At 32.6% G+C, this 26,582-nt stretch overlaps 1 protein-coding gene across 2 annotated transcripts; it reads left to right on the top strand.

Moving 5' to 3' along the window:
- The first annotated feature begins 1,923 nt into the window (after positions 1 to 1,923).
- On the top strand, positions 1,924 to 26,058 carry LOC113042589 (gamma-1-syntrophin-like). Of its 2 annotated transcripts, none has more exons than XM_026201553.1 (17): positions 1,924 to 1,975; positions 6,813 to 6,947; positions 8,486 to 8,542; positions 8,630 to 8,687; positions 8,778 to 8,821; positions 9,800 to 9,841; positions 10,057 to 10,192; positions 10,276 to 10,358; positions 11,857 to 11,987; positions 12,427 to 12,556; positions 15,843 to 15,881; positions 16,361 to 16,477; positions 19,938 to 20,009; positions 21,180 to 21,332; positions 22,999 to 23,091; positions 24,490 to 24,600; positions 24,931 to 26,058. In XM_026201553.1, exons 1-17 carry the CDS (start codon positions 1,949 to 1,951, stop codon positions 25,102 to 25,104), a joined length of 1,602 nt encoding a protein of 533 aa, XP_026057338.1. In that variant the 5' UTR covers positions 1,924 to 1,948; the 3' UTR covers positions 25,105 to 26,058. The 2 variants fall into 2 exon arrangements, with proteins under 2 accessions (XP_026057338.1, XP_026057339.1); XM_026201554.1 differs by having other exon boundaries at positions 10,057 to 10,159.
- Positions 26,059 to 26,582: the final 524 nt, after the last annotated feature.

Raw genomic sequence — 26,582 nt, forward strand, 5'->3', positions numbered from 1 at the left:
TTGAGATTTAAGAAATTCAAACTCAGAATTGTGACTCATAAATTCAGAATTGTACCAATTTAGCTTGCATTCTGCTTAAAAAAGGCAGAATTATGATATAAAACTTGCAAATGCAAAGAAAAGCCGGAATTCCAAGACATTAACTTGGAACTGTAAGGAAAAAAATCAGAATGGTAAATATAAACTCATAATTCAGAAAAAAAAAATCAGAACTGTAAAATAAAAAATATCACAATACATTTAAAAATTTTATTCTGTGATGGAAAAAATTAATTCTGAGATTTAAAAAAATCTAAACCAGAATTTTGACTCATAAATTCAGTTCTGTGCAATTTACCTTGCAGTACTGTTCTAAGTCAGAATTATGAGATATCAACTTCAACCGCAAGAAAAACAAATTCAGATTTGTGAGATAAAAGTCAAGTACCGTTATTTGTCATCCTGTAGCAGAAACTAAACAAAACTCAGAATGAATGAGAACTAAACTTGCAGTTCTGACAAGAAAAGTAGGAATTGGAAGATAAAAAATCAATTACCTTTTTATTATGTGGCAGAAAAAAACGGATTTGTAAGATGTGAACTCAGAATTCTGAGTCAAAACAGTCAGAATTGTTAGATAAAAAGCTGCAATGACAGTTTAATTATTTTATCCCATAGCAGAAACAAGCTTCCACAAAAAAAAAGCAGATAGAGCTGTAATCCCTCCACATTTGCCCCGCTGAGTGGTTTCAGACTGTGCGAATTATGCGATTGCTCTGATTAAATGCGGTCCGCTGGTTATGATTTTAATTTGTGCTACTCTGGGAGATGAAACAGCAGAAGTGATTCCTCTGTATTTAATCCTAGTGCTCACTAGTACTTCTAGTACACAAACAGTAACAGCGCTGTGGTCAGCTACTGCTGTGTGATACGATTCACAATAGGAATTATTTAGATGTTTGTAAAGCAGCACTAGAATAACACAGCAGGAAATGCCTCCAGTCATTTATTCATCCTCTACAAATAAGTATCATTGTGTACCAGAAAAAATGTGTTGCTGGGTGAATCTCTCAAACAGCATGTCTGAGTCATATTTCATCCCAAATAAAAAAAAAATATATAGTGCTGTTTTTTGTGATAAAAATGTGATTTCGATATGTTTTTGCAAGATTTGTCCATCTGTGTCCATCATAGAATCATTATCATGATTCAATAATTATGCTAATGATGCTTCACTGTGGTTTGGCATTCATCTTACATCTTAATAACAAGATATTATTATTACTTGTTGGTTTAATAACATTAAACACCAGCCCCTGACCATAGGGTTGGTTTGAATGCCATATATCTTATTGCACAATGAAGCGTTCAAGCAGACCGTGTACAGCAATCCAGAAATTGCAGTACATGTTCAGAGACCATCCCAAACAGGCTGATATATTGTTTAACAATAACTCTCACTGAATTATTTAGTAGGCCTCGGAGCAACTTGAAATGCCACATTTGCATTCGTTTTCAGAAGTGGTTATGCTTTCCGGTTGGTTAATCTCTTCTGCCATCCACATGTTAGCAAAATAAGATGTAACACTTTTAGGAGTTTTTTACACCGAATATCAAAGCGCGTCTTCCTCTTTGGCTTTGCATGTCCAGATGCTGTTGTTATTTGTCAAAAACACATTTGCTGTGAAGAGTTTTGATTCAATTTCTGCACATCCAAGTGCGCTTTCATGCAAGGCAAAGTTGTGTATTTCTAACTAAGCAATGATTAATTTCGAATGCATTTTCATTTAATCTATAATGAATTTGTCTTTGCTTTGCAACACATGCAACTTTCATTGCAAACACCATTTATCATTGCAGGTCTATAACATTTAGCTTTTGCTAATGCAACGTGTTTTAATTACATGATGAATGGTTTTTCTTTTTCATGTTTTTTCCTCTCTAAGGACTGTTTCTCTGACCTTAGCACATGGATTTCAAGACTTCAAATGAAGAGGTAAGTATGCTGCTGTTGAAACATTTTCTTATTTTAGATCAAGTAGATCAAGTAGTGTTCACATGCAACTTGTAACAGATCAATTTCAGTGTTATTTGCTGAACAAAACTCTATCCAGATAAATGCTCGCTGCAGTCGTGGAGAGAGGCAGGAGCACATCGATCAAATAAATAGATTTGTTGACTTTCCACTGGGAAACAAAGATGTTAGGTCAAAACCGATTGCTTTAATTCCCGTCTGCGGACTAGGAAACATTTATTTAATAGACAATAGATTTACAGTTCCATTCTCTGTAATACTTTTCACTTTCTGATGACAGTAAGGACTTAATGTAAGGATTATAAAGAGGATTACAATCTACTATAAGTAAAAAGCCATATGGCACAAAAAAATCCATCTATAAATAATTAAAAAGTGTAATGGTATGGATTAATGATTGACTAAATAATCAATATTTGACAATTTTGAGATTTTTTTTTGTTGCATATTTTATTTTATATATATATATATATATATATATATATATATTATTACACGGCTTTTGGTCAGTGGTCCGGTGGTCAGATATTTCCTTGTTGAAAGCTGTATATTAGTTGCTTTTCTGGGTAACAGGAATGATAAATTGATGTAATACTGTTCATTTGTTTGTTATTATTATTGTTAATATTAATAATTTGTAAAGTGAAAGAAATATCTCATTCGTTGTATAATGCACTGTATAATAAGCAATTACAAACACATTTTAAATTAATCTGTTTGTATGAATTAGTATGACTATTAAAAGAATGAAAATTTGACCCAAACATGAACATTTGTTGAAAATGTACATTCACATGATGTAGATGAATTCGTTTTTTCATCAGATTTGGAAAATTGCAGCATTACATCACTTTTTCACAAATGGATCCTCTGCAGTGAATGGGTGCCGTCAGAATGAGAGTCAGCTGATAAACACAGCACATTAATCCACATGACTCCAGTCCATCAGTTAATGTCTTGTGAAGTGAAAGCTGCGTGTTTGTAAGCAACTAATCCATCATTAAGATATTTTTAACTTCTGGCTAAACTGCCAGTCCATAATCCATAATGACCTTTCCTCCAGTGAAAAAGTCTGTCAAAACCTCAAAATCCACCCACATATTTGTTTCGAAAAGTGCTTGACCTGTGCATATTTCTCTCCAGATTCAGACAACGTTTTCACTGGAGAAAGCAATATTACCAAGAACTTTTATTTTAGCTGGAAGCAATAGTTTGAAGTAAAAAAAAAAATGTCATAAGTTTCTCGCTTGGTAAACCCTGAGGAAAAAAATCAACACTCTCAAGTCCCCAAACTTGCGCTCTCATTTCTAGAAACGCAGCTAGAATGAAATCTCACATCTCAGTTATGGATTACAGTGAAAATGACCACAGAAGACTTGATTATTAAAATGACTGTAATATTACTGTAGCAATGTTTGTTGTTTCTACGCTGATTGTTTTGCACAATCCAATGCAGTATTTTCGGTAGCACTTTATTTTACAGTCCTGTTCCTCATGTACATACTATGTACTTATTATAGTAATTTCAATAACTATGTAATAACTAGGTACTAACCCTGAACCTACCCCTAAACCTAACCCTACCCCATGTAGTTACCTTGTATTACCAGAACTTTCTTAGGTAAATACACTGTAAGTACACTATAAGTACATGTTAGTACACATACTGTAAAATAAAGTGCAACCGTATTTTCTTCTTAGCGAACACTTTAATATCATATCAATGCAAGATTAGTAAACAATATTGACTCAAATTTATTCATTTAGATGTCTTGATCACCCTGTCAGGATTTGTTTTGAAATAATAACCGGCTGATTGTACTTTATATGCTATATATCAGCGTCTATATCGCATACTGAGAAATATCAATCGTCCACTAATCTGGATGTTTTTCTCAATTCATTAAAATTCAAGACATTCGATGTGCCCTGCATTATATTAATGCAGTTTGGGATGGGATACAAGGCTACTATATATGCAGAGAGCACACATTTAATAGCGTTTGGGCTCAGAAACGCTTATTATGTGTGGAAGATTAATGAGCGCTCAGAGGAGGATAAGTCTTGTGTATAGACAGAAGCATTTCTGTTTATTTACACACACTGCTATGCTTTTTAAACGTAACGTGCAAGGCAAGATTCAACACGTCGTGGTCAGAAAAAAAAGCTTTTTTTTTTTTTTTTTTTTTTTCAGAGCCTGTGGGTGTTTTAACTTTGCTGAAGCATCAATATGAGATTCATATTAGCTGTGCTTCGTCTTAATTGTGTGAATTAATGCAGTCCTCCTGGACTAACTACAGTTATTTCACTTCTGGAATGGCGTGGTCTATGTCTGAACATGTTTTGACTGAAAATCTCAAGGGTACCCTAAAAATGGCTGACACTTGGCTGCTATGGCAACAGAATCAAGCATGTGTCCTAGCAACTGAAGTTATGGAATAAATTTCATTCTGGTATAAAGTATTTGACTGACTTTGCAAGAAAGCGCAATGATGCAGATGCCAGACTCAACAGAAAACCCAGGCCTCTTTCCTATTTTATGAGCGACTGCTTACCAACCAATTTGGTCATCACAGGAGCGAGTCTTACAACACAACCGGGCCCTGAGGAATTGATTTTATCTCGTTTTTCACTGTGCTGACAAGCGGAAAGGCCAAAATATACACAGAGTCAGTTCTATGCATCATTTCAAAGCGGAAAAAGCTTTAATTAAATAGTAATGATGTTAGCAAAAATATAACAATGTGAAATTATGAAATATGTATTGGCAAATTTTTGTAAATAAATTATTTAGGGATGCAATCTTTTTTTCACTGCAGGTTTTTGCTGAATTTATGAAGATTAGATAATTTTGTGAAGGCTTAATATGTTTACATGCCTTTAAAGATGTTGAAAATAATGTAAAGTGAGACGGATTTCACATCATTTTCAAATGATGATTATTGCATCACACAAAATAGTTAGTTTGTTGGTGTTTCTTTACTTTTAGTTCCCTTGGGTTCATTTTTATTAAAGCTAACAAGTTTGCAGTGTGAAGCATGATGTGTGAAGAAAACAAATGAAAAATCAATCTACATATAGATATCACTTGCTGAATATATTTTTGTGCATTGTTTTTTAATCAAGCTTTAATTTTTTCAATTACACAGAAAGCGTGACAGTATCTTTACTTGTGTGTAATGTATTAAGGATTTAAAGAAGACCAGTGTTATTTTAGCATGAGATATTATTATAGTTTTTATTCATATTTTGAATCGATTTTTATTATGTTTTCAGTTTTCATTTTAGTTAATTTTTTTTACGTTTTTGTCTTTTTATTCTATTTATGAAGTTTTTATTTGTTTAGTTTTAGTTATTTTAGTACATCAAGTTAAACTAAATGAAAGTGAAGTAACTCAATAAAAGGCTTTCATATTTTATTTCATTATATGTTTTATTTTATATTTTAGTAACAAATATACAAATACTAAAATGTAATTGATGTACATTTATTTCATGCTAATTATATAATACAAATACATTATGTACTTACCCTGCAATTGTACTTTTGGTATATTAAACTGGTATACTTTAAAGTCTGCTAAATTGAAATGAATTTTGTACTTAATGCACTTTAATTGTGCTGAAGTCCAGCTAAATATATGCTGAAGTATATTTGATTGTGCTAAAGTGGAACTACTGCAAGTATTCTTCAGGTTCACTTTAAATATCTTACATTTAAAGACCGATATTATTCAAAGATCATACAGTTCTCATCAATATTGATATTAAAACACATTTTAAGCTTAATATTATGAAATGTGCATTCTGTACAAATTGTAAAAATACAAGTCGAATTGTAATTTTTATATCAATAAGTCTCAAGTGATTTGTCAGTAAATATGTTAACAGATTTGGACTATACTTGGTATGAAATAAATGTGATTTTAATAGGATATAATAACCCTGAATGAGACATAGGGCATTTAATTATGCCAATATTGCTGGAAATGTATAAAAACACAATACATCGTGTTGTGGAAATGTTCCTAACTTTCAAATAATGAATCTCTTGAATGAATAGTATATACACTGTTGGACATAAATCACTAAATTGGACACATTAAGAGAGATGAGAGCTGAAAGTGGCAATACTTGAAGAAACTCCCATTAATGAAGTGTTATTTAAGAACTGTTAAAGCAGAGCCATTTAAGTTCGCCGTCTGCTGTACTTTAAATGATTACTGTAGGGCAAGAACGTTTCATTGCTCAAAATTACATCTTGCCAGGCAGTTCAAGTGCTCGCATCGCAGTGCCTTATAGCTACATGATTCTCATGTCATTTTTCTCAAACATTTATCTACTGAAGTAAAGGCCTTGTGGTAAATACTGAATTAATATGGAGCCAATAAGCCACATTAAAACCTCTGACAGGCATTCTGTCAAGATGAGCATCTGGACTTCATTATCCATTTGTTGGAGACATTTTGTCACATATTCAAAAAGCTTCATCAGTCATTATGACACTGTGTGGTGTGAAGATGTTTAATCCACTATCAGATAACTGATGAAGCCACTTGGATGAGAGGAGCGGCAAAACATCTTCCACAAATGAATAAGCAAGTCCAGATGGTCTAGCAATAATTTTTCTCCCTGATATTCTGCAGTGACTTTGAATGTTCAGTTGTGTCTCTGCCAGGCAAACATGACTCTGCAAACACAAGCCCTCGCTGTTTATCACGCAATCAGTTTCACGGCTAATTAACTTCTTGTTGTCGAGTGAGGATTACAGATGTTTGTGTGACTCTGGCTGTTTCAGACAAAGACCGGGATTTATTTGCTTCAAGATGGTAGCGAGGAGCCTTTCAATATCCGTCTGCACCTGGCCAAAGATCTTCTCACCATTCAAGAGCAAGACGTCATCTGTGTGTCTGGAGAACCGTTCTACTCGAGCGTGAGTTCAGCAGTTCTCATTATAAGCCGGATTGATCCGGTCCTGGAAAATACGGAGCTATGAGGTGAAACAGCTGTTCAGCACATTCTGTTGTTTTGGACATGTCAGGGACTGCATCGTCTACACTGGAAGAAAGTGTTTAGTCAGTTTCCCTCAACATGTTTCTAATGTGATGACAGTAAGGTCAAAAATATCATTTACAATTGCTAAATCACCTGACTACAGTTCAGTTCAGGCAGTTTTTAGAGTATGAAGACATAAATAGGCACATTTTATTAAGTAAATGTCACATCAAAATTTAACCTTTTAACATTCATGCATATTATTAAAAGTAATAAATAATAATAATATGTATTAAGAGTTTTTATTTACAAAAACAGATAACTCCATTTTTAAAAATCATGGTTTTTATTATGTTATCATGTCTTAATTGTGTTTTATTGTGTTAGTTAGCTGTATTTTAGTAATTGTTTACCTAATCAAAATAACCCAATGAGATGGATTGAGATGAATTGGAATGCACAATGGAAAAAAATGTTTACATATATATATATATATATATATATATATATATATATTTAGATATTTATTTATTAGATTTTATGTAGAATTTATGTAGTTTTTTGTTTTTTATCTGTAAAATATTTGGTGGATTGACACTGATTTTCAATCACAACAAATAATAAACATTTGTTATTTTTATCAATTGCGATTTACTGCAAAACAAACAAAAAGCTCTAAATTACAATATTTTTATTTGAAATTTGGAGGAAATGTTATCACACCTCTATTGAATAAAACAAATATTATAATTTTACTCAAACCCATACCTAGTAAATCCAGATAAATTTTTATGTTGTCTCTTAATTTTTATTTTTTTTTGATTGTCTTTTTATGTAGAATTTTGATAGATTCAATATTGATAGATTCATAATTTTGTACACATACATTATTGCTTACTTTCAGAGGACTTTGTTAATTACATCTGTGAGTTTTATTGGACTTGGAATATTATTGTGCAGCTCAGGATATAAATACGTCGCCTGAGGCGTTACCTCAAAATATCTTGCCGCAAGAAAAGAACAGAGCTGCCTTTCTTGCGACTGAGTCATTATTCAGCTCTGGATTGTGTCATCATCACACATGTAGGAATTTGCTTTGATTGATTTCATATTTAATCCAGTTAACCTGTGCCTCTTTGATTCAGCGTCATTGTAACTGCCAAGTGTGTATTTCACTGGAATATTCTGACCATTGTGTTGCATCTATCATTGTCCTTATAGCAGTCAGCAGCTTTAGCACTGTTTTAAACAGACAGATCATGTTGTATTCACTGCCCTTTAATTAAGTTACTGGCATTGTTGGCATGGTGCCGTTTCCCCCTGGGAAATCTACATGAAAAGGAGGCAATTAAAATTAATTAAGGACCTTCTCAGTTTCATAAACCAAATTGAAATGAAAAGTAAACTACCTGTCTTCCTCAACACACAGACCCGGTGTGGCATGAAAGTGACGAGTTTCCTTTGATTCCTTAACAGGAAAGAACAGTAACGATCCGTCGGCAGACAATCGGAGGGTTTGGGTTGAGCATCAAGGTGATGGCGCAGTTTCTCGCAGCTTTCACTCAGTTCTCACATTTCTCGCAAGACTTTGAAAGTCTTTGTTTTATCATTTTTTCATAGGGTGGTGCCGAACACAAGATCCCTGTTGTTATATCTAAAATATCAAAAGAACAGAAGGGTAGGCTGTTTACTTACTCTCTCTTCTCTCCTGCTCAGAAATAAGTTGTTTATTGGTTTATTACTTTTGTTTTTTTTCTTTCGTTTGCAGCTGAGCTTTCCGGACTTCTGTTTATTGGAGATGGAATTCTCCAGGTATGCTTAGATACATAAATGGGTCATAAGTACAAGATCATTTCAGTGTTAGGGACGCTTTAAAACTCCAACGGTGTCTTAATGTAATTCACTCAGTTCCAGCCAGCAGATGTTTAGGGAGCGTCTTTCTTTTGATGGAAATTTGAGTTGTTATTTTGGAGCATATTCATATTCTGTCTGTATATTCCAATTATATGTTCAATCGGAATTATCTGTGTATTTTTCACAAAGGGCGTGTTTTAGATGTGGGAATACTTCAAAATATGCTTGCATTGATTGTCAGCTTTATTTAACATATCGACTTTCCTTAATATTAATATTAAATATTAATCTGTTATTCAATATGTTATTAAATTCAAAATTAATCCGTGCTCCAATTCTGATCTGATTCGGATCTTTGTTGAATGCACTTACAACTAGTAATTTTTTATTATTAAAACATTTATAGATTACTGTTCAAATGTTTATGGTCTGCAATAAAAAAAGAAGAAGTTTATTTAGCAATAATTTGATCAAAAGATAAAGCAAAACATTTTTAATGTTACAAAAGGTTACAAATAAATACAGTTCTATTGAACTTTCTATTCCTGAAAGAATAACGTATCAACATTTGCACAAAAATATGAAGCGGCGCAACTGTTCTCAACACTGATAATAAGAAATATTAGAATGCATTTATCAGAAGCATATTAGAATAATTTTTGAAGGATAATGTGACACTTATGAAAGTTCAGCGTTCAATCACAGGAATAAATTACATTCTAAAATATATTCAAATAGAAAACTTTGTAAAAAATTTTTAATAATATTTCATAATGTTGCTATTTTTACTGTATTTTTTTAATAAATGCAGCCTTGGTGAACATCAGAGGCTTGCTGAGCCCAACTTTTGAACAGTACTGTATATCAGGATCTATTTATAACTCCCTCTTATTACACTTTTACTAATTTGTATTCTTTTACTAATGTTGTCATTAGATAAACGGCATTAACGTGAGGAGTTATCGCCATGAAGAAGTGGTATGTTTCATCTTTTCTGGATAATATTTCAGTTCAATCAGTGCTGCTTTTACAAAGCAATGAACAGGTTTATAACATTTATCCCTGTCGTCAGTCTTTTAACAGAAGTGTGTGAGTAATTTTGACTCACCCTTTAAAAGCTTGACTAATTGCAACAAAACGGTTGACACATCTATTCTAATAAATGAATAAGCAAGCATATTTATTGCTCTCAGGTGCAGGTTCTGCGAAATGCAGGTGAGGAAGTGACTCTGACCGTGTCTTTCCTGAAGAGGACGCCTGCATTTCTGAAGCTGCCGCTGTGTGAGGACTGCTTATGTACGTCTGGGATTGGACACGCTATATTCACCGGTTAATATAGACCCTAAAGTGTCAAAGTCTCTTAAATTGAAATTTATAATGAAATAACTTATCCGTTTATTTTATTTCTTTAGGTATACCAAGTGACCAGAGCAGTGGAACATCGTCTCCACTGTGTGACAGCGGCCTACATCTGAACTACCATCCCAACAACACAGTAAACATCAGACAAGAATCTATCTATCTGTCTGACGATCTATCTGTCTGTCTGACGATCTATCTGTCTGTCTGTCTGTCGATCTGTCTGTCTGTCTGTCTGTCTGTCGATCTGTCTGTCTATCTGTCTGTCTGTCGATCTGTCTGTCTATCTGTTTGTCTGTCAATCTCGTCTGTCTGTCTATCTGTCGATCTGTCTGTCTGTCTGTCTGTCAATCTGTCTGTCTATCTGTCTGTCTATCTGTCTGTCTGTCAATCTATCTGTCTGTCTATCTGTTTGTCTGTCAATCTAGTCTGTCTGTCTGTCTGACGATCTGTCTGTCTGTCTGTCTGTCTGTGTGTCAATCTATCTGTCTGTCTGACGGTCTATCTGAAAGTCTGTCTTTCTGTCAATCTATCTGTCTGTCTGTCGATCTGTCTGTCTGTCTGTTTGTCTGTCGATCTGTCTGTCTGTCAATCTATCTGTCTGTCTGTCGATCTGTCTGTTGTCTGTCTGTCTGTCTTTGTGTTGGTCAGTCTGTCTGATGGAGAGTCGATCTGTCTGTCTGTCAATCTATCTGTCTGTCTGTCGATCTGTCTGTCTGTCGATCTGTCTGTCTGTCAATCTATCTGTCTGTCTGTCTGTATGTCTGTTTGTCGATCTGTCTGTCTGTCTGTCTGTCTGTTTGTCGATCTGTCTGTCTGTCTTTCTGTCGATCTGTCTGTCTGTCAATCTATCTGTCTGTCTATCTGTCAATCTAGTCTGTCTGTCTGTCTGACGATCTGTCTGTCTCTCTGTCTGTGTGTCTGTCTGTCTGTCTGTCTGTCTGTGTGTCTGTGTGTCAATCTATCTGTCTGTCTGACGGTCTATCTGAAAGTCTGTCTGTCTGTCAGTCGATCTGTCTGTCTGTCTGTTTGTCTGTCGATCTGTCTGTCTGTTTGTCTGTCGATCTGTCTGTCTGTCAATCTATCTGTCTGTCTGTCTGTCTGTCTGTCTGTATGTCTGTCTGTCGATCTGTCTGTTGTCTGTCTGTCTGACTGTCTGTCTTTGTGTTGGTCAGTCTGTCTGATGGAGAGTCGATCTGTCTGTCTGTCAATCTATCTGTCTGTCTGTCGATCTGTCTGTCTGTCGATCTGTCTGTTTGTCAATCTATCTGTCTGTCTGTCTGTATGTCTGTTTGTCGATCTGTCTGTCTGTCTGTCTGTTTGTCGATCTGTCTGTCTGTCTGTCTGTCGATCTGTCTGTCTATCTGTCTGTCTGTCAATCTATCTGTCTGTTTGTCTGTCTGTCTGTTTGTCTGTCGATCTCGTCTGTCTGTCTGTCTGACGATCTGTCTGTCTGTCTGTGTGTTGGTCAGTCTGTCTGATGGATAGTCGGTCTGTCGGTCTGTCTATCTGTCTGTCTGTCGATCTGTCTGTCTGTCAATCAATCTGTCGGTCGGTCTGTTGGTCTCTCTTTCTGTCTGTCTGTACGTCCATCTATCTCTCATCTTAATCTCTAATCTCTATGTATGTGGCAGGACACATTGTCTTGCTCATCTTGGCCGATGTCTCCGGGGTTGCGCTGGGAGAAGAGATGGGTGGATCTTCGTCTCATACCTCTCTTGCATGCACGTCTGTCCCAGTACGTCCCAGGTTCTGACATTTGCAGGTGAGCTGAACAGGAACCACACAATAAATGTCTCTGTTTTGTCTTTGGCTTTGAAAGCACTTACAGTTGTTTGTAGAGTTGCTTTGCCTAATATGATGTATTTTGCTCTTGCTTTCATCGAGTAATTCTGTTTGTATTCTAGTCACACAGGATTTTCCTTGATTAGTATTTTAGGGGTTATATTAATTCAAAGCCATTCCCGAATGAACCACATTAGACCTTTAATACCAAATGCATACTTTGATGAGGTTAAGCTATTTGAAATGAGACCTTTTGTGGAACGTAATTGAAAACTCTTAAATTGGATTGAATCAAATCAATCTGTTTTTTAAATTGCTTCGAATTAAAGTGAGTTGAAAAAGGAGAATTAGACCTTAGTTAGCTACTTTTTGCATTTTGTGGAATGTCTCCTGAGTGCGCATATTTTTAATTTCTCCAGGCAAAATGCCTTTCAAGTTATTGCAGTGGATGGGGTGTGCAGCGGGGTAATTCAGTGCCCCAGTACTGATGAATGCACCGAATGGCTGCAAGCAATAGCTTCAAACATTTCTGCCCTCACCAAGCACAACGTGAGTACCAATGCAGTTTCAGCATGGTTTAACTGTGGCAATTTAACAACCAAAGTCAATTCTTACACAAACGCTGATGGCTTAGAGTGTAAGAACTAAAAATTTAACCTCTATGTCTTATAATGTGACTACCCAATGTATAGAGGGGTCCAAAAATCTGAAATCACACTGGAACTGTGAGATTAATTTATTTTTGAACCTGGAGAAAATTTAATGTTTCAGATTTTGAAGAACCTAAAACATAAAACATGTTAAATTATTCATGATGTTTTATGTTACCATTCAGAAAGTTTTGGTCGGTAAGATTTTTGAATGTTTTTTAAAGAAGTCTCCTATGGTCACCAAGGCTGCATTTATTTAATAAAAAGTACAGTAAAAACCGCAATAATGTGAAATATTATTACTATTTCAAAGAATTATTTTATATTTGAATATTTTTTTAAATATTATTTATTTATTTGATGCTCCGCTGTATTTTCAGCATCATTCCTCCAGTCTTCAGTGTCACATGATCCTTCAGAAATCATTCTAATATGCTGATTTACTGTTCAAGAAACATTTATTTTCATTATTAATGTGGTAAAAAGTTGTTCTGATTAAAATGTTTGTGGAAATAGTGATACGTTTTTTTTTTCAGGATTCTTTGATGAATAGAATTGATAATTTATCAATATAATGCATCCTTGAAAAAAAAGGAAAAAAGAAAATCCTACTGACCCCAAACTTTTTAACAGTAGTGCATGTGTATATTTATATATACATTTATTAAATTATATCTAAAGACCACCGTTGGCTTTATTTAGTCTTTTCAATAATGAAAAATACAAATATTATTAGCATTTATCAAATTAATTCATACATTTAATTGTGTTTTCCTTCATTTCCATTAGTTTCCTTTTGATTTTGTGTATTTTTGCACAATATAAAAATTAACTGATATAATTCAAGTTGAACTGAACACTGAAGCTCTGGTTTAATGATTAGCGCCCATCATCAGACATATTCAGCGTGAATCATGATATTTCTTGCTTTTGTTCCCCCTCATTTCCTTTCCTCTTTCCACCATTGTTTTTCTATGAGTTCCCTGATTAATACAACCTAAAACACCAGGTGTTGTGGTTTGTTTGGACCAGATGATCTCTGTGCAACTGTGTCAAGGCAACATTCGCAGATTTATAGTGCATTATTGTCTCTGGAGAGAGTGTACCGAACCAATTTGTGCCACAAACTACATTTATGCTCAGTGATGGAGAAGACAGTAAATTATTTGTCATAAATGTTCATTTTCACCACGCAGGTCTTGTGTTGTAATCTCCTCAATGCAGTAGATTAAGGCATTAAAATGGCATTTCCCACACAATGAAGGATTTCACTCTTAATTACCGATAGAGTACAGCGTGTGCCTCATGGCCCAGATCATTCGCTTTTGAGCGAACCCCTACAAAAATCCTCCATCCTCCATCTAGCCTTGTTTTATTTTGAGTGTGTTTAGCATTTCCCGGAAGAATCCTCTCAAGGTAGATGGTATGTTTGCTCCTTGTGAACTGTAATAGTGTACTGTAGCTTTTGCTTTGGATTATCCTGCAAAGGGATCATCTGGATGAGCTTTCAGTCCATTTTCTGCAAGGAAAATAGACCTTATTCCACATTCAAATGGAGCTATTAGAGTCATTTGTGAGGCAGCAGTTACTGGCCAGGGTTACGTGGGTAATGAAGCTAGTGAGAATGTTAATCTTGAATAAAGCTTCGCAGCAGGAGCGATTCTCCTGTGCTCTGGATGAACAGTAGCTCCTCTGTTAGTCTGAAACACACAAGATGCATGACGTTCTGTTATCTGCTAGTTGAATAATTGGGCTGAGACACGCTAAAGGTCATTCGGTGATCACCAGAGCCCTTTATTTTATATCTGGGAAGCAGATTGCCCTATTCGCTGGCCTTTTGTATGGATATATGATTGAGATGTCTAGGAAATCAGTTTTGTGTCAGGAAGCTGAGGTTGATTGAAAAGGAATAATGAAACCGTATCTGTAACGTCGTACAGTTTTGTGGATTTTTTTTTTTGGTCCCTAAAGTGCATTTATACTTTAAGTTAGTGTTTCCTGCACTGAATATTCTTAAATACAGTAAATTACTTACAATGCTTCTCATTTGTAGGTCACTCTGGAAAAAGCAAATCTGCTGAAAGAATAAATGTAAAAAAAAAGAAAATCCCCCCCAAAATCATGGACCTGCTTTATAGTGTACATATCACGTTATAATATATTATAAATGTATGTTAATATGAAGGCAAAAATATACATATTAAGTATAATATATAGAAATGTTTAAATATATTTATTTAGAAAATATATTTTATATTTACATTATATTTCAATACATATTTAAACAATATTTTCTATTAATAAACAAATATTATTGTTTAAAAACTAATCTATTACTTACAGTGCACACATCCTCTTTAAATCTATATTATTATCAGTATAGCTCTAAAATATATTTAATAGTATATAAATATTAAATATAATATATAGAAATATTTTAACTATTTATTTCACAAATAATTTTATTATTCAATATAATATACATTTTACATGTTTTATTTAAACAAACTTATTTAATTATAGTGCATATATATATATATATATATATATATATGTAACATTTTATAAAATACTGTATATATAATATGAAATAAAAAATTAATATATACATTATTTTCTAAATGTCAGTGTTTTTTAAATAAATATAATATCTAGAAATATTTAAATTATCTATTGAAAAGTACATGTTTTATATTTTATTTTTATATTTCATAATGCAATATATACTTGTAAAATATATGCATATTTTAAAAAACAAATCTAATTATAGTGCACACATCATTTTTAAATATATATATATATATATATATATATATATATATATATATATGACATTACTGACATTTAGAAAATAATGTATATATTATTTATTTTTACTTTATATTGTGTGTGTGTGTGTGAGTGTAATAAATAATATATACATTATTTTATAAATTTCAGTATTTTCTAAAATGTAATATATATATATATATATATATATATATATATATATATATATATATATATATATATATATATATATATATATATAATATGTTAATTCTTTTAGTGAACACATAAACTTTAAATATGTATTAGGTGTATACATTCATTATAAAATATTTCCTTTTTTGATTATTTGATATATTTGAATGTGCATTTTTTGTAGAAACACATTCAAAAGTCTCTTTATGATTCTATTGCAGGTGAAGAAGATCAACAGAAACTTTCCAGTAAACCAACAGGTAAGGGAACCGAATCAGACTTGTTGAGAAGGTGTGAACTGGGCCTTGAAAGAGTGACAAAAAGCCTGCAGAGATCCAGCTAAAGCCCTGATAGAGCGAGAGACTTGTCCAGCACACTTGAATGAAGCACACTACAATGATGTTTTCTGTCAGAGCCGCTATTCTTCATGCGCTGTGACGCATGTGCCCTGCAGAAAGCCAAGAGTCAAGTTCACAGGGCATCGAGACGCTGTGCTCCTCAAAACCGTTTGACACACACAGACTGACAGATACTTGGTCACGGCGTCCAGTTTTAGTCTGTGACCTCCCAATGCTGACATTTTAAACGATCAAGATCCGAATTAGGCTTAATTTTTAACTAGTGTTGAATGGAGAAGAGCGTTTCTTTCTGGAAACTCTGTGCAGAGTAATTACTTGGAACATCTTAGTCCTTCTATAACCTATTTGACACTTTCTTTTTGTGTCTTTCTGTCATTTAGATTATATTTATGGGCTGGGTGGATGAGAAGGAACAAGATTCTGTTCAGGACCGAATGTACACACCAAAGTTTCTTGCCTTGAGGGGTTCGTCTCTCTTCAAATTCTCTGCACCTCCAGTGAGTTCTTCTGCATGATTTACTGCATCAGGAGCCTTTCAGTTTCAGTAGCTGACTTTTATATGATTTTATATTTAGCATACACACGCAATATTTATTCTACTTGGGGCAACTTTGGCTGAAAAAAGAAACTGCTACAATTATGAAAGCACATCAAACTCTTGTTGAAACTTTTCTTGAGTGCAGTTCATTGCACTGAAGAATTGTTAAAGAAATAGTTGACCCAAAAATGCATATTTCCTCACTCGTTTAAAACTTTTAAGCAGTTTTTAGTGTAAAATAAAAGATTTAGACCTGAATTTCAGTGTTTTCTTTACACAAATCTAGCTCTCAAGTCATATCAATTATGTTATGGAGTTTTTTTGTTATATTTGAAGCAAATATGGACATTGTTAACTTTTTAGAATTATTCATAAAATAAAAATGTTACATTTAAAATTATGATAATAATAATAATAATAAAAATCTTCTTTGATGTTCCATGAAAATATATCTATTAAAAATAATTTTGTTAACTGAAATTAAGATGCAATTGAATAAAATATATAGATTAGAAAGAATTAGACTTAAAAACATTTTTGAACTTTTAAAAAACATTAATTAGAAATTATAAATGTTGCCTTGGCAACAAAATTAAATAAAATTTATTAAAATTAAATTGAAGTTGAAGTATATTTTCTAAATAAATACATTTAAACAAAATTATTGAAATAAGTATTAAAATCACTCAATTACTGAAATAAATTTTTTTAACATTAATATGAAAAAATACAATAAAAATTACAAAAGCAGAAAATACAAAAGTAAAATCGAATTTAAAGTATTAAAAAAAATTAATAGTATGCAAATAATGCTAATAAAGCTACACAAAATTACAAAAGCTAAAAAAAATTTAAAAAACTAAAATTATTATGAAAACTGAAATTATAAAAATTAAAGCTAGTTTAAAGTATTAAAGATACTTCAATATAATGCAAATAATGCTAAAACAAATATGAAAAACAACACAAAATTAAAAAGCATGTAACAAAATTGCAAAAACTAAAATTATAATGAAAACTGAAGAAAAAAATGCTAATTTAAAATATAAAACACAAAATATTTTAATGGTATGTAAATAATACTAGAATAGCTCTGCATGGTACAGTATGGGTTTGGAATTACTCCTTCAAATAATTCCCCATTTTCACCCCCAAGCAGCTGGCATCCACATTATTTGCTCCAATTGCTATCGACTTTATGAAATCCATTAATCTGTTCAGCTGTCCACAGGCTAAATCACCTAACCTGATGCTCTAACACCTCCATTTAATAAAGCCTAATCTCCGTACACATCAGCAATTAAACACCTTCATCATAATTCTAGGAAATGATTTAGAATGAAACATGAATGATAATCTGGGAAGTGTCTCATTAAAGGTAAACCTCTCCTAATATTGAGGTTGATAGCATTGATAACGCTGGTTTTTAACTCTCAGTCTCCCCCCGTGTTTCATGTCAGATGGTACGCTCCTGATGAAATGAGGAATTGCTGTAGTTGGTGCTTCTAGATGTTGCCACTTAATTAATTTATCTTGAAGAGATCGAGACATCAAAGAGCTTCATCCAATCTGCCATTAATCGTAATTTGATTGTGGAGTGGGAGGAAGATCAAAAGTTTGGATGTGGAAACCTATAATGGCATACGCAGATGCAAAATTACATTGGAGAGAACTTATGACACTCAGCAGTTTGTCCAAAGACTCTCTCAGGTTATTTCAGCTCGTTCAGATGTTCTCCTCTCGCGCCAGTAAACACTTGACATGCTGTCTTGCGGGAAGGACTACGTAGTAAGTTGAATTATTTTTAGCAAATTTTGACGTGAAAGCAGTTCAGGTGAACAAAGCCAAGTTTTGGTTAATCTGGTAAGCCCCCCGAAACGATATTGTTTTGTATGTCTGTTGCTGTTCAGAACCTGTTACTTTCATAATCTGAGACATTTCTGAGTAACAAAAGACATTCAAGCAGACCAAATATAGAATGACTTGATTTTTGCAACTGTGAGTGGATTGTGAAAAGTGTCTCTGTGTGACACATGAGGTTGGAGGAGTTGAAAAATAAAAGGGCCTTTATGAAAAAGAAAGTCATTTCAGATTTCATTTTGATGAACGATTATGGAGACCATCATTTTATTTTCTTAGCAATAACTTCAGTGATTAATCATACACAACTAGAACAGTACCGTGTGAATAAAGTTACATTTTATTGTTTTATTACATTTATTTAGTAATTTATTTAAAACTATCCAATAATAATTATACATTTTTTCTTTATTATGATTTCTTATAATTATTTATTTTTCATAATTTATTAATATTTTCTGTTTTATTTTTATTTTATTTTTTTTGTAATATCATTAAAAACTTCTTTTTTTTCTTCTTTGGAGTAACACGCAGTAAGGCCAGAAACAAAGAAAAGTATCATTTTATTATTATTATTATTATTATTATTATTATTATTATTATTATTATTGTTATTATTGTTATTATTATTATTATTATTATTATTATTGTGTTCACTTATTAAATGTATTCAAATAATTTGTTTATTTGTAATGTTTATATTATTTTTATAATATTTTTTTTTCTTGGAATTATTTTTTCACATGCTTTGATGAATCATACACAATAGAAGTGTTTAAAAAGTAAAAAGAGAAATTATTATTATTACATTAATTCATTAAATATATTTTAAGTATTTATTCATCAAAATATTTTAATTATTATTAAACAATTATTATTTTTTTCATAAAGTACAAAGGGTTATTAATAATTGTATTATTTTTATTGCTATTATTATTGCATTTACATTTATATATTAAATTAATTAAAAAGGTATCCAAATATTTCTTTTTAGAATTTTTTATAATGTTTTATTATTATCCTATTAATAAAAATATTTATGATAATAATGGCTAAGTTAAACAATTGGCTCAACTACGTGAATGCACTACTTCCAAACGCCATATATTACCTTTTTATTATGTTTTGTTCAATGCATCAAGAAGATATTTAGATTTGTGTGTGTGTGTGTGTGTGTGTGTGCGTGCATGCGTGCGTGTGTGTGTGTGTGTGTGCGCGTTTACTCAAGCAGTGAGTTCTTGACTGGTATTCTGACATTTAAAACTCTGCTCTGAGCCACTTGGGTCTGAAGAAAACACTCCTGAGTCTCTGTTCCGTCATGATCCATCTTCACTGGCCTTTGGGCATCAGAGGTTACTGCAGATGCTCAGCGTGAGTCGCTCTCGTACACAGGATCTCAGGGGGTTTTCCCTCTTTCGTCGGCGAGCAGAACGTTGTTTACTTCATGTAGCATTTGAATGATCCCTCGAGGGCCGCAGTGAGAGCGAGTGACCCTGAGCTAATCTGAATAACACACTGTCTGTGACGACTGACTGTGACAGCCATCTAAACTCCTCTAGGTCACCACCTGGGACTGGACCAGAGCCGAGAAGAGCTTCACCGACTACGAGATCATGTTCAAGATCCTGAAGGTATGAGCTCAAGTACTTGTATCAAGCCTTACAAATAAATACTGTGATGCTATCCGATATTAAGTTGGTTATAAATCAGTGTCCCCCTACAGGTATGTATTCTGTGCTTACTTATTGAGTAATGATTAGAATTACATTTCATTTAAAACCCATTTAATTTCTAGTTTAAAACCCATTGATAATTGCAATTTGTAGATATAAAACTGAAGAAAGTGTAAAAAATGTATATTTAATATTCTTCTTTTCGTATTCACTAATACAGTTTTATAACTATAATTATGTAATTCTCAAAAAATATTGTTTGTCTGATTCACAGTGTTTTGACTTTAGCTATTTTTCTGCCATATAAAGGCAGATGTAATTCTTAGCAAAATATTATTCTTATTTGCATTTAACATCCCATATGCATACACGTCATTTCAGAAAAAAATTAAAAATTAAATATATATTTTGTATAAAATATTTATATATTGCACTTATGCTTAACTTTGGAAAATAAAATCAGTAAAAAAAATAATAATAATAATGATTAGATATGGACTATAAAATCATTATTAGACTAAACAACTAACACTTTATATATTGTCAAAAGTTTAGAAACATGATTTTTAAATGTTTTAATGAAGTCTCTTGTGCTCATCAAGGCTTTATTTAATAAAGAATACAGTAAAAACGGTAATATTATAATGAGCCAATCCATAAAATCATACATATGTGTTGCAACATTATTTCAACTCAATGCATTTTTGAAGGAAACACGTTGATCACAAACGCATTATGAAAACACACTTTGTTTGCAGATATTAATATAATCTAATCCTCTGTTGGACCAGTGCATACACCTCATTTCAGAAAATTAAATATATTATAAAATATTTATATATTGCACTAATGCTTCACTTAGGAAAATAAAATCAGTAAAGAAATAAACAAATAAATATTAATGATTAGATATGGACTATAAAATCATTATTAGACTAAACAACTAACACTTTATATATTGTCAAAAGTTTAGAAACATGATTTTTAAATGTTTTAATGAAGTCTCTTGTGCTCACCAAGGCGTTATTTAATGAAGAATACAGTAAAAACGGTAATATTATAATGAGCCAATCCATAAAATCATACATCTGTGTTGTAACATTATTTCAATTCAATGCATTCTTTTAGGACATTGAGCTGGTGGACAAGCGGAAGCACTGCTTCAGCGTTCAGACGGACTCGGGTGAGGACATCTTCTTCAGCGTGGAGCTGGAGTGTGAGCTGCTTCTGTGGGAGAAAGCCTTTCAGATGGCCACCTTCTTCGAAGTGGAGCGAATACAGGTACTGAAGCAGAGTTAGTGCGATCCAGCTCCAGTTTAACTGCTCAGACAGACTAAATCAAACTCTGTAAGTGAAATGAGATGACATGAGGGACTGTCAGCGGCGATGTTACGTCTCGCTTGTCTTCTTGGCATGATCAACAAACCCAGCAGAGCTGAGATCAGATCCAGGCGAATAAAACTGCACCTGCCAGACAGTGTTGGCCTCCATCTGAACAACACAAACGCTGAGCGATTGAGGCTGTGCCAAATAGAGATTAAATCCGACTTGTTATTCACTACTTGAAAGAAACACGTTGATCACAAACGCATTATGAAAACACACTTTGTTTGCAGATATTAATATAATCTAATCCTCTGTTGGACCTGATGAATTGAGTTTCTTCAGCTACAGCCACTTTTATGAGCCAGCTGTTGCTTTTTTTATATATATATATATGGTCACATTTTCAGATGTTTTACACTTTTTCAGATGTTATTTATTAATAGCAAGCTTTCAAACATAAATAGGTGTGTGTGTGTGTGTGTGTGTGTATATATATATGTATATATATATATATATATATATATATATATATATATATATATATATATAGTTGGTAAAATCTATGAAAAATGGAAATGAAAAAAAAAAACAAAAAAAACATTGAAAATCCATAGTACAAATATGAATTTTGTAAACTAAAATAATCATTTCAGATAGTGAAACGAACGTCGGTCATTACCTTTTTTTTGTCCAAATCTTTTGATGAAAATATTGTTAATTTAGGAACATAAAATGTTAGTTGTTAAATAAGCCTTAGCAAAACAAAGAGGTCATTTATTTTCCAAGAAAAAATGTAATAAAAAATTGTTACTTGAAATAAATGAAAAATTAAATTAAATTAAATTAAATTAAATTAAATTAAATTAAATTAAATTAAATTAAATTAAATTAAAAACTTGGTAGCATTTTACATTACAGTCCTATTAAATAATTTGTTAATGTTAACAAATTTAACCTTATTAGAGTGTTACAAATACTTATTATATTCTCCTTATCATTTAATTTAACTTGATGTACAAAAATAACAAAAATAAAAAAGGAATAAAAAAAAAACTAAATAGACATATTTTTAAAAAAAATGAATAAAAATGACAAAAACACAACAGAATTACTAAACTTGAAATTGGAGAATATAAAAATAAAATAAAATGTTAATAATTAACAAAAATTATGAAGGTACAACAATATTAAACTAACACTGATGTGTGAAAAATGTCTTTTGACAGAGTTTTTGTTCTTACTGGATCAAAATTGGCCATAGTTGTAGAAATAGCCGTAGATTCATGTATGATGTTTATTTAAAATATTATTCAGTATGTAAGTACAGCATGCACTTTTGCATTGAAGCAAATCTATTTTCCATATTCTAGCAAAAAAGATATATGGACAATTTCCTGCAACTGTTTCAGATTCATGGAAAACAAGAGTTGCACAAATAAAATCGCTGCCAAGTTGTCCCACTAAACCAAACTAATGCGGCAAAACCTCGTGCCAAAATATCGCTTCTGTTTATTTTTCTCCCAAAACAATTATGTACGACACTTATCGTGCTAATTAAACATTTAAGAGATGGAAGAGATGTCTGTGTCTGATTAACAATGCCAAGTGTCTCTCGTTTCAGTGTAAAACATACGCTTGCATCATGGACAGTCATCTCATGGGACTCACCATCGATTTCAGCATGGGCTTCGTCTGCTTCGATGCTGCCACAAAGGTGAAGCATGCATCCTTCAGTCTTAATGTAACTGAAGTAAAAGTAAAATGCATGATCACAGCTTATTCAAATCTTATTCATTAGAGCTACTCTTTTGCTACGTGCTTTGTATTTCTATCACAACAAATATTTATAGAAGCTCCTCTTCTTTCTTAATGACACTCTTCATCTGTCAACTCTATGTTATGTAAACGTATATAAACATTTGTTTTATTTGAGTGTAGTTGTTTAAAGTGTTCTGTGGGTTTGATAATATTATTACTCTATTAAAGGAACAAACCACGTTTTTTGAGTTGAGTTTTACCATTTTCAAATCCATTCAGCCGATCTCCGGGTCTGGAGGTAGCACTTTTAGCTTAGCTTAGCATAGATCATTGAATCTGATTAGACCGTTAGCATCTTGCTCAAAAATGACCAAAGAGTTTTGATATTTTCCCTATTTCAAACTTGACTCTTCTGTAGTCACATCCTATACTAAGATCGAAGGAAAATGAAAAGTTGCAAAAAATTTTTTTTTTTTTAAGTGGGGTGTTCCTTTAAGATACTGTAACTCTGATTGTAATAACCAACTTGCCACTGGCTATATTCACAGTAATAATATTTAAAAGTAATAAAAAAGTACACATTTTATACAAACAACGTGTAGAATTAACCCTCTACAAGTGACAAAAGTGGTTTTAAAATTCAAAATTAATTTTGAATGACAAAGCAATGTCATATAACAGAGAATTAAATGAGAACTTTATATTTAAAAAAATATTTCGTTTGTGTTTTTTAATTAAAAATTTAATTGATCAAATGTGACAGTAAAAACTAAACTAAGAAAAACTTTTAAGCAGCACAACTGAATCATCGCAGAAATAAATTATTTATTCACATCAAAAACATATTTTAAATTCTAATGATATTTGACAATATTACTGTAACTTTTATCAAATCTTTATCTTGCTGAGCATTTTCAAAAATACAAAAAATACAAAAAATAAATAAATAAATAAACACTTTTTTTACTCATAAATATAACATTTCTGTGTTAAAAACCCATTGGGAAGAACGTGAGAGAACACGAATGCTTGTTTTCTCTCCTAACAACCTGTACCCCAAACTTCAGCATCCGATATCAGTTATCTACTAATATTATGTTGTTGTTTTTGCTCCAGAAATTCATATTAACAGCCAGATAAAAACATGAGGAATAAAATAACAAATATGAGAAGACTTGATGCTTTTGTGTGAGATATGGCCTGTGCTGTTTGTCTGAAATATACGAAATAATTAAAAGCTAAGAAATTCCATTAACAAAGGAGTCAAACGAGTTGCAATAAACAACAGCTTAATGGGTATGAAATATTATTATTCAATGCAAATATATGCATAATATTTAAACCTCCATTATAGGCCGTGCTGTGGAGATATAAATTCTCTCAGCTGAAAGGATCATCAGATGACGGCAAGAGCAAAATCAAGTTCCTGTTCCAGAATCCAGACACAAAACTTATTGAAGCAAAGGTAAGTTTTGCTCTTGTTATAGGTTTTATAAAGTCTATCTTTGAAAAATAAAGCTGTTTCTCACTCTTAAGCATTTCAATAAACCTGAAGCAGGTATGCTCGTATCATCAGCATATCAGACACTTTCCAAAAAACATCAGAATCTTGCCAGAGCAAAAGAAACAGCTGAAGGAAGCAGATAAAAATAAAGCGTGATGATATGAATTTCCTGTTTGATTATTTTCCCCGTAGGAGGTAAACGCAAGCACTTTCACGCACCGAGTTTGATTTGATTTCTGCTTGAGGCTTCCACCTTTTTTCACGATCGTGTTTTCTCCCTGATGTTTCCAGGAGCTGGAGTTTTCCAACCTCTTCGCGGTCCTCCACTGCATCCACGCTTTCTTCGCCGCCAAAGTGGCTTGTCTGGATCCCATGTTCGTGAGCAGCCGAAACACCACCATGGTGTCGGCCACTTCCACCTTAACCGCCCCGTCACAGATCTCCAAGCTCAAATACACCAGCTGACAGACTCCAGCGACCTATCTTCTCCTTCCAGACTTTGAGAACGTAGGATGAGAGGAACCAGCACTGATGAACGAGTGGACATCCACTTTAAAACAAACAATTCAAGTATGTGAGATTGAAAACCTGGCTATATTCTCCAGACGGGAATCAGACTCAAATTTGAATGTTCGCTGGATGAATTTAAAACATTTTAGCATCATTCATCCAGCTGATAATCTTTGAGCTGTGGTTGCCAGGTCATTCGAAAAATGGACTCTTTCCTTTTGATATTGCGGTGTATCTGTTTGCATTCAAATGATATTAACACTTCTTGGTGTGTACTTTTAGAACATTATTTAATCTGGTTATTGACTGGAATGGACCTGTTGTGAAAGTGCATCATCTTCTAGCGCTGCGTTTTCTCAAACAGTTAACAAGGACAAAACCAGCCATCTTAAATATACACTGACACAAAAACAAACTTCTGAATGTTTGATAGCTATTCAATATTTGGCAGCGCAGAAGCTGTTGTTTTGGTCCAGAATGTTTTAAGTCACTTAAATTGAACATCAGTTTTTAAATCAGTTGAAAAACGATTTAAATGGCGCCCCGTCTGACTGCCTAGAGAAACAGACTGGAGAATGTGGGACTTATTTTCATATTCCTATTTTGATACTTTATTAAAGGATGAATCACGGAGGTGAAGATGAACTGGAATTGTATGACGTGACTGTATGATGCACATTTTAACTTTCTCAAGGGAACGACAAGCTAATCAACGAAGTGATTATCTTTTTTTTTTTTTTTGGCCATTATCTAAGATACATATATTAGTGTATAACTAGTCATTTTTGCAGTCAAAATATGTCACTCTTTTAACCTGATAAAGTCAACATGAAATGAAAACAGACCCTATTTACTAAAAATTAGTGCTGTCAAATGATTAATCGCGATTAATCACATCCAAAATAAAAGTTTCTGTGTGTACATAATATATGTGTGTGTGTACTGTGTATATTTATTATGTATAAATAAATACACACACATACAGTATATATTTTGAAACTATTTACATGTATACATTTATATTCCTATATTTAAATCTATAAACTTTTTTCTGAAATATACAAATGCATGTGTGTATTTATATATACACAATAAATATATACAGTACACACACATATTATGTTAACTGAAACTTTAACTTAATTTAGTTGTTGCAGCGTTTATGAATTTTTGTTAATATTAAAAAAAGGTAAAATATATTTTACAGCGTCCTTATATTTACTATGAAAAAAAAGCATAATTACATGCAACTAACCCCAAACCAAACCCTCATCCCAACCCTAACCATACATTACATACAAGTACATGTAGTTTATTAACATGAATCAGTATTAAATGTATAATTACACTGCAACAAGGACACCTTAAAATTGTGTAACCAAAAAAACAACTGTTCATGTCAGCTGAGGTTCATCAAATAATATTAACTTTGA

The sequence above is a fragment of the Carassius auratus genome, chromosome 24, assembly GCF_003368295.1.
Source record: "Carassius auratus strain Wakin chromosome 24, ASM336829v1, whole genome shotgun sequence".
NCBI classification, from domain to species: domain Eukaryota; kingdom Metazoa; phylum Chordata; class Actinopteri; order Cypriniformes; family Cyprinidae; genus Carassius; species Carassius auratus.

Bases quoted from the DNA above. Each gene is read 5' to 3' on its own strand.
- LOC113042589 (XM_026201553.1), top strand. From the start codon at position 1,949: ATGGATTTCAAGACTTCAAATGAAGAG. The intron at 1,976-6,812 runs GTAAGTATGCTG...TGGCTGTTTCAG, and splicing joins TCAAGACTTCAAATGAAGAG to ACAAAGACCGGGATTTATTT. The intron at 6,948-8,485 runs GTGAGTTCAGCA...ATTCCTTAACAG, and splicing joins GAGAACCGTTCTACTCGAGC to GAAAGAACAGTAACGATCCG.